Source organism: Apodemus sylvaticus, chromosome 2 (genome assembly GCF_947179515.1).
Source record: "Apodemus sylvaticus chromosome 2, mApoSyl1.1, whole genome shotgun sequence".
Taxonomy (NCBI): domain Eukaryota; kingdom Metazoa; phylum Chordata; class Mammalia; order Rodentia; family Muridae; genus Apodemus; species Apodemus sylvaticus.
Genome location: NC_067473.1, coordinates 152627692 through 152636690, shown reverse-complemented (window position 1 = coordinate 152636690; position 8999 = coordinate 152627692). Strand labels below are relative to the sequence as shown.

The following is an 8999-nucleotide window of genomic DNA, read 5'->3' as shown; positions in this document are numbered from 1 at the left end:
CTGCTGTGGGGCCCTAGAAGCCAGAGCTCGGCTCTGCAGAAGACAGTCATCCGCTGTGACAGGATTTAGCCGGCTTTATTTCAAATCATGTCCCACAAGCATCTACTGGGGTGTCTGCCCACCCTTCAGGATGGGTAACCGGGCAGGGCCGTGCCGAGGCGGCCAGAGTGCTCGTTCAGACTCACTGTGCTGTTGGTGATGCTCTGGGGTGGGCGGGGCAGCGCAGGGTTCAGCCCAGGCGCACTTCTGTGTTGGGGCACCAGGACTAGGGCTGACACTGAAGCCGCAGCCTGCAGTCCCATGCCAGGCCTGCCTGCAGTGGGAAGGTTAGAATGCTGCAGCCCTCTGTCTTGCTGCACATGGTCCTGCCGTAGCACTCGGGGCTGAGTCGAGGGTTAGACACAGGTGGCTGGGGCTCCTGAACGTCCCTTGTAGGCAGGACCACAAAGTTTAGTTTTCATAAAGGCGACGAGGGCTCTACTTGCTTAGTAAACTGGGTCATTTCTCCTGAGGTAGCACTACAAGTTAGAGACCACACATGTCAGGGTGGGCGTCTTACACCTCCAGCACTGCCACCTAGTTCCCCAGGGCCAGAGGTGACTGCAGGAAGTGACATCTTAGATCACTCAAAGCATTTTAAGATGCGCTCTCCGATGCCAATGAAGTAGACGCCTTGGGCGATCCCGAAGAGCGGGGCTATGACCAGGGCGCGGCAGCCCGCCCCCTTCATGAAGGCCGCTGCTCCCTCCTGCGTCCAGAGCTTCCTGTGAGGAGAGGAGAGCTCGGTAGTGGAAGGCTATGCGCACATTTACTCAGGACTTTTTGTTGGATTTGGTCTCTAGATGTAGCCCAGGCTGTCCCCAGGCTGCCCTCAAGCTCCTGAGGTTTACAGGATTACAAACCCTGAGGCGTCAAGCCCACAGCATCTCCACACTTCCTTTGAGATAAGAACTCACTGTAAATGAGGCTGGCCTGGGGCCCTCTCGAGTGCTGGGCCAAAGACTCCCATTACATCCCTTTTGGCCAAGTATCTGTGCGCCTTCTTCAGCCGGTATTATGAGAGAGGAAGCTACTTAGCAATTCCAGATTGTCTGCCATCTGGTGGGAGTGGTGGGGAAGAGCGGAGACTCGGGAGACAGTCAGAAGCTCTGACTCTCTGTAGCATCCTCTGAGAACTGAGGAGCCCACACATCCCAGGGCAATGCCAAGTCCTGCCCAGAACTGCATTGAGCTGGCCAGTGTCTGGGGCGCTGGGCTCACCTGGCACAGTCAGTCACTCCGCTGTACGTGTCCTCACCCAGGCCTTTCTTGAGGGTCTGGATTCGCGTTTTCAGAACTGAATGAAGCAGAAGTTAGAGTAAGTAACAGACTCCTGAGCTTGCCCTTCTGCACGCTGAGTGGGTTTGCCCTGAGGGACCAGGCCCTGCCAGGCCGGTTCTGTGGCTGTGAGGTGAGCGGCCTTCCTCTAGCAGGAGAACCTGGGAGGGAGCGGGTGTGGCCCTGAGCACAGGGGGAGCATTTCCTCATAGGTTCCCCCAGCCCCACCCCCACCCCGTGGTCTCACATGCAAGACTCAGAACTACCTGCAAGAAAAGGCCTCTGGTTCCAGGACAGCCAGGGCTACACAGAGAAACCCTGTCTCAAAAACAAAAAAAAAAGGCCTCTGGAAGGTGAGGGGCTGTGTGGTGACACGGTACATTGGGGACACTTCATTCAGCCTTCTCTCAGGGGCCGAACACTAAGGTTTTGAGCCTGACATTCATGAAGCAGGATAGCCCTTAAATCGCACCCCCAGCGTTCTCCACACCTACCATCCAGAGGAGTGACCGCCACCGCCGCCACAGAACCCGCTGCGCAGCCTGCCACGAAGGAGTGCGTGAAGGAGGCCTTGCCGGTGACCTCGCTGACCCCAAGTTGGTTCAGGTTGGCAAACAAAGGGAAGTAGATGATGGAGAAGGGAATGTCCCTGCAGAGGACAGAGACGACAATCTGGGTGGCCCTCTCAGCAGCCTCCCAGGACCCAGGGGTGTGGCAGATGGGAGAAACACCCCCATTGGCCAAAGAGGAAGTTCTTCCCCTGTCCTGCTCTTCCCCACCCCAACACACACACTCCCAGCACCTGTAACCGGGAGGAGGGGCTCACCTGAGGAGAGTGGCACCCAGGCCCCTGTAGAGCCCTGAGAGGCCCTGAGTGTGGAGCAGCTCCCGGGCGATGAGGGTGGCCGAGGGGCGCCTGTGGGTGGAGGCCGAGCCAGTGCTGTAGGGCCGGGAGGTGGGCGTGGCTGAGGCGGGAGCCTGATGACAGACAGCTGGGGAGGAAAGGCAGCCACATCTGCATTGAGCCCGACAGGAGCCCAGGGTGTCCTTGGTGGACCGGAACCAGTGTGCGTAATGTCACCTCAATCAGAGTCCACCCAGCCTGACTAAACCCCTTCGATGGCCTGCCTGCCGTTATCCGGAAGTCACATCCTGCTAGCACTTTGGGACAGAAACACCTGTGTTCTGTTTAATGTTAGAAGCCACCAGCAAAGATTTTTTGTCCTCCAGGGTTGCCTGTTTCAATCAGCAGAGCAAAATGTAACCGTGAATGACCAGAGTGTTGGTTTATGTCTGTAATCCTAACATTGGGAGGCTGAGACATGAGGGTTGTGAGTTCAACATCAGCCAACTTGGACTACGTCACATCAAGGCCATCTTACTGGATGGATGGATGGATGGATGGATGGATGGATGGATGTGTACAGCGCCATATTGGGGCAGTCATGCACTGGGTCAGAGTTTGACTTTGGTCAAGGTTAACTTCTCCCAGATAGCCAGGATCCTGCTCCACCTAGGGCCAAGTGCTCGAAGTAAAGGTTAAGTTCATTGTTCCTCCAGGTCTAGGAATACAGCCTGAGCATCAAGGCATTATCCTGGAAGTATGAGGTGTGCTTACGTCCTTCATCTTCCGGGCTTGTGTTTCTGCTCGTTGGGCTGGAGCCAAAAGGGTTAAAGGCATCACCATAAAACCCAGCTCTGTTGACCTAGAAGCCAAGTGCACACAGAGCCTGGCCGGTGGGGATATGCAGTGCAGTGCGACCTGTGCTGACTGACCCCAGGCTTGCTGAGGCCGTGAGCTGGGATGTGCCTCACCTAAGCGGCCAGCATCCTGCAGCTGAATCTTGAGCATTTCCATGGGACAGGTAATCACCACCTGGCATATTCCAGCCCCACAGCCGGCCAGCATCTCCATCCTCAGGTTCCGCTGCGTCCTGTGAAGCCAGAAGCAAGAAGGGCTTTAGTCTCAGGCCAGCCCTGCCCCATTCTGCTCATTCGCCCTTCTTGGTGGCTGGGACTATTGTGTGTGTTTGTGTTGTTTTGAGACAGTGTTTCAGGCTGGTCAGATGACTCAGCTGTTAAGAATACTGGCTGCCCTTCCAGAGGTCCTGAGTTCAATTCCCAGCAACCACATGGAGGCTCACAGTCATCTGTCTATAAAGGGATCTGGTGCCCTCTTCTGGCCAGAGGATGTATACACAGCACAGCACTCATACATTAAAAAAAAAGTTTTTAAATAATAATAATAATAAAAAAGACAGGGTTTCTCTATATAACCCTGGCTGTCCTGGAACTTGCTCTGTAGACCAGGCTGGCATCAAAGTCACAGATCTCCTGCCTATGCCTTCTGAGAGCTGGGATTAAAAGTAAGTGTCACCATGCCTGGCTCTTTTTGGTTTTGAAACTGTAGGTAAACCAAGCTGTCTTCAGTCTTGCTGTCATCCTCCTGCCTCTATCTCCTGGCTGCCAGACTTACAGATAGTGCCTTTCCGGCAGACACTGGCCAGGCAGCCTGTGCATCTGCGATGCGGTCAGGAACCATCAGACACCACTGTGGTGACGTCAGGTTCCTGCTCCAGCTTAAGTACCGCCTCTTAGGACAAGGCGGAGGGGACACAGAAGAAGAGAGGATTTGGGGGCTGATGTTTAAATTTTGGGTGTGGCCCCAAATTTGGGCTTGCTGGGTGTGGCTACCCAAGGTTATAATTTAGAAGGCTGAGGAGGTAGAGGCTGGAGGATCATTGTAAGTTCTAGGCCAGACAGATCTAACTAGAGAGATGCTGTCTCAAAAAAAAAAAACAACAAACAATAAACAAACAACAAAAACCACAGAAAAAAATCATCAGCCAGTTGCTAAATACATCTGTATATATGCTGTAACTTCAGTATTCTCTTTGAATACAGTTTCTCCTACCTTACACCAGCCCACCCTCTCCCTTCCCTTCCTATGCGTTGAAACACACTGACCTCAGCCACATGTGCACGTATATACATACAGATGCATACAGGTAAACTGAGGCATTCTTGCAATCCTTGACACCCAACAGGTAGACATATAGCGAAGGGCTCCCCCCCCTCACCTGTCCTTACCCATCTTGCATGAGAAGCTGCCGCAGGAAGTCATTGGCTGCCAGCTTGATTGCCTTCTCTGGAGTGACCAGCGTGAGGTTTACTGCAGCCCCTGGAGGTGAGAAATGGAGAAAGGAGCTGTGGTTGGAGGAAGCGACCTTGCCTCAGTCGAGCCTGCGCTGACAGCCAGGCAAAGCTCTGGGATAGCTCTAGGGCAGCCGGGCGGGCCAGGGGGCCCAGTCTATCTCACTGAAAAACAGGTATGTTTTTCCATCTCTCCCCCTAACACATCTTCCTCTTTGATTTTTAACTTATTTATTGTTGTGGGGGGGGCGTATATGCCCAGGACGCACGCGGGAGCCAGAAGCCAACTTTGTGGACTAGTTTCCCCTTACGTGGTTCTGGAAACAAAGTCGGGTTGCCGGGCTTATAGAGAAGCACTTTAGGCAGACACGGCTTGTTTGGGAGTTGGGGATCTTAGCACACGGTCCTCGATGACACAGAGCTCACGACCCTCATGCCTCCTCAGTGCAAGGATGAGGGTGTGCCACTGGGAACCATGCTGTCCTCCAAGGCGCCACACACGCTGCAAGCGTCTGTCTCCTGGGCTGCAGCCCAGCACTGCTCTCCCCCTTCCCTCCTTCTTCCTCCCTCTCCCCCTTCCCTCTATCTCCCTCCCTCTCTCCCTTTCTTGCTCCTTCCTTCCTTTTTCCATCCCCACTCCTTTAAAAAAAAAACAAAAAAAAACAAAAAAACAAAAAAACTTTTGAGACAGGATCTCCCTATGCAGCCCAGGCTGGCCTTGAACTCACAGAGATCCATCTGCCTCTGCCTCCTGAGTGCTGGGACTAAAAATGGACATCACCATACCAGCCTAGGTTTTTTTGTTTGCCTGCTTTTGTTTGCTTTTTAAGCTTTTATTTTGTAGCTGGATAGTGGTGATGCCTGCCTTTAATCCCAGCAGTCAAGAGACAGAATTCACAATTCATCTCTTGTGAATTCAAGGCGAGCCTGGTCTACAGAGTGAGTTCCAGGACAGCCAGGACTACACAGAGAAACCCTGTATGAAAAAACCTGAAAAGAAACAAAAAAAGATTCTATTTTGTAACAGATTATTTTATTCTATGCCTACGAGGGTTTGCCTGCATGTATGTAGGGTCCCGTGCATGCCTGCTGCCTGAAGACTTCAGAAGACACATCTCTGGAATTAGAGTTGTAAGAAGCCGCCATGTGGGTGTGAGGACTAGAGCTCGGGACCGCTGAGAACGCTCAATGCTCTTCTGTTAAGCCATCTTTCCAGCCCCACAGATTTTATTTGTATGGTGTGTGTGTATGTGTGCACACACACGCATACTCTCATAGCTTAGTGTCTATAGAGGATCAAAGGGGCTATCAGATTGCCTGGAAATTAAATTACTGGTGATTGTAAACTACCAAATGTGGGGTCTGGGAACCAAACTCAGGTGCTCTGGAAGAGCAGTTTGTTCGTTCTCTCTCTCTCTCTCTCTCTCTCTCTCTCTCTCTCCTAATTTATTCTGAGACAGGGTCTTTCTGTGTAGACTAGGCTAGCCTTGAACTCAGAGCCACCTGACTCAGAGTTACCCTGTGTGCATGGGTTAAAGGCTTGCTCTTAACTGAACCACTAGCTCTTTAGTCCCTTTTCCTCTTAAACGCCATTTTTCTTTATGGAGGCACGCGTCCCATTACGAAGAAGTCATCTGGTTGTGTTTGATTTCTGTTGTTTCCCTTTTTGTTTTGTTTGAGACAGGATCACATGAATTCCTTTGTGACTGAGGGTGATCTCGAACTCCTGACTCCCCGGCTCATGGCAGATGATCCCAGATGCTGGGATCACAGGTGTGTGTGACTCCAGCTGGCTAAGATGTCACCATATTCTATCCTGTTGGCAGCCTCCTCCGCCTCTGGTGGTGCGTTAGCAGCCTGAGGAACTGGGCAGGCCTCCTTTTTTTATGGGAACTCAGTGAACCACACACGTTTTTGTCCTGTTCCCCAGGGTCCCCGCATATCAGCTCTTTTCCAGCACCGACCTATGGCCCATTCCTCCTCATGGACGCGGAAGCTGCAGACAGCAGCGGCATGGAGCCGTCATGTGGGGCTGAGCTCACAGCTCTGTGGGTCACTCTCTAAGCCAGGGAGAGGAAGAGGGGAGGGAGGCAGCGGAAGGGGGGGGGCACTTGCTTTTAACAACACAACCAGGCACCTCGAAGAAGGCCTTAGCTAGAAGCGCCTGCCTCTGCACCGAAGGCTCTTGAAAGCCGGCATAGTCCGGAGCAGTTCCCTGGGTGGAAGGAACCCCTCTGTGCTACAGGCTCACAAAGTGTGGGTTGTACGCCCTGCCCCATCAGCCTGGATAGCGGAGCCTCAACTCCTCTGGACGTTCAAAAGCCCACCTCGGTACATGCCCAAGAAGCCCTCGGCACGCGCCGTCTTCATCAGGCAATCTGTCCTAGAAGCAGAGGCCAGAGAGGAAGTTAGCAGTGTCTTCCGTCCTGAGCTCCCTCCCCGCCTTCCCTTCCCCCACCCACACCTACATTCCTTTGTACACATCTTTCCCCTGCTGGTTCTGCAGTCGGGTCTTGGCGAGGTCGATAGGAAACACGCAAGTCACCCCCACGAGACCTGCTACACCTCCATTGATGAGTTTTGCCGTGATGCTAGGCCGCCGTGGAGAAGAGAAAAGGAGGCAGTGTGAGAGAAGATCCTAGGCTGCACTCCCTCCTCAGCTCCCTCCCCGGGTAGCTGTCAGACCTGCCCCTCCTTCCGCACAGGCTTGGCACCTCTCTCCAGGAAGCCCTGCTTGCCGGCCTGACCGGCTCCCACTAACCCACAGTGAAGGGTTCACCAAGCTAAGATACTGCAGGCCTGCTGGGAAGCCAGCCCACCGGGCATTGGCAGGCCTTAGCTTGGCCGTCAAAGACGCCCTCCAGAACAGTCATCCAGGTTGGCTCTCCAGCCTCTCACCCCTGGAGGCCTGTGAGGAAGTTTTCAAACAAGTTTCGACTTTATTTTCAGTTGAGATGTGAGGAGAGTGCGGTGCACAAGCCTCTTGGCTAGGCTGTTGACCTGGGCACGCAGCTGCCTCAGGGCTCTGAGACGTCATTATCCAGGCACTGTATGGGGCCTAAATACGCATCTGGAAAATGATAGCTATTGCTAAGGAGAAGATACTCTCCAGGCTAGAGAGAGAAGTCATCAGTTAAGAGCACTTGCTTTTGTAGAGGCCCAGGTTCGATTCCCAGCACCCCCATGGCAGTTCAAGACCATGTGCAACTCCAATTCCAGCAGACCAACACCCCTTTCTGACCTCTGCAGGCAGCAGTCATGTGTGTATATGCACACACATACAGTATGCAGGCAAAGCATTCATACACATAAACCTAAAAAAGAAATGACCATGCCATGCGTGCTTTGTAGCAAGAGGTAACTAGGGCTAATAAACTCTATTACCTACTCCAGCCTCCATAACCACTCGCCTAAGGCAACGTGACTCCACTTCCTGGTTAAGTATAGGAGTCTGGGAATAGAAAATAAAGTTTCCTCAGACTCCTTGGAAAATAGTAAAATGTTCTTCTCTTTCAGGCCGGAGGCAGAGGTGAGGAAAATATTTGAGACAGAATAACTAGCAACAAAGAGGCATGGCTTAGACTCGCCCTCAGAGAAGAATCCACACAATTGAAGACAATGTTGCCGGGGAGGATCCCCTGGAGCCCAGGCTGGCCACAGTCTTGCTATGTAACCAAGGCAGGCCTTACACCCGATCCTTGAGCCTCTGCCTCTGCCAGAGCTGGGATATAGGCATGTACCATTTCAGCCAGCTTGCAGACTGTATTTTAACAATTGTGTGTGTGTGTGTGTTCTGGGCAATGGGTGTCATTTGCTCTCCCCAGTCATTCACTGTGTTCTCATCATCTAGAGCTGACACTAATGGGCTGATGCCACGACAACCCCTCTTTAAATTGCTTCCCCTCCTCCCCCTGGCGCCCCCCCCCCCCCCCCCGGCCTACCTCAGGTCCTGGCTGGACATCCTGCAGGCGATCATCCACAACAGCTCCCAGGACACAGGCTGTGGGGCCCTCACAGGCAGCTGCTGTTGAGGCCAGTGGAGAGGGAACAAATGTGTCTGTCCTTGACTATCCCTCCATAGAACTGACAGGACACGGACTCCCTCATGTGCCTGTGCGGTCCATGTCCCCCTTCCTTCCTATACCCTTTGGAAATGTTTGGAAATGTGCATCTAGACAGGAATCCTTGTTTGGGCTTTGATCAGAAAAGGAAGCCTGGGGCGGGGAGGGGGGTGTCAGAAAGTAGATACCTAAACTAAAAAGCCATTCCCAAAGGCCAAAGGCTTCTGGGGGAGTTATGGGAGTAGTGGAGACATGGGCTAGGAAGAGATTTTACCCAGGGTACCTCTCATAGCAGACAAGGCTGTGATGCTTCAGATGTCTTCAAGTAGCTGCTGCTTCTTCTTCTTCTTTTTTTTTTAAGTATGAGGAATGAAGGTTGACGTGACACTGGCCTCACCTCCCACCCCCATGTAATAGATGAGGATGATTTTGAATGCCTGAACCTCCTTCCATCCAAGTGCTGAGAAT

General features: G+C 52.8%; 1 protein-coding gene across 1 annotated transcript; it reads right to left on the bottom strand.

Moving 5' to 3' along the window:
• Positions 1-63: 63 nt before the first annotated feature.
• Positions 64-8431, bottom strand: Slc25a18 (solute carrier family 25 member 18). Its single transcript, XM_052172895.1, has 9 exons — positions 8412-8431; positions 6939-7061; positions 6798-6853; positions 4408-4498; positions 3133-3251; positions 2144-2309; positions 1812-1966; positions 1261-1336; positions 64-764 (listed from the first exon to the last, which is right to left on the bottom strand). The coding sequence occupies exons 1-9, from the start codon at positions 8429-8431 to the stop codon at positions 623-625; spliced, it is 948 nt and encodes a 315-aa protein (XP_052028855.1). The 3' UTR covers positions 64-622.
• Between the last annotated feature and the right edge of the window lie 568 nt (positions 8432-8999).

Coding starts and splice junctions, on each gene's coding strand:
- Slc25a18 (XM_052172895.1), bottom strand. CDS start 8,431: ATGTCCAGCCAGGACCTGAG. Junction 3,252..4,407: donor CAGCTTCTCATGCAAGATGG/GTAAGGACAGGT, acceptor CTGGCTTCACAG/GACGCAGCGGAACCTGAGGA. Junction 1,967..2,143: donor CTGGGTGCCACTCTCCTCAG/GTGAGCCCCTCC, acceptor TGTCCTCTGCAG/GGACATTCCCTTCTCCATCA.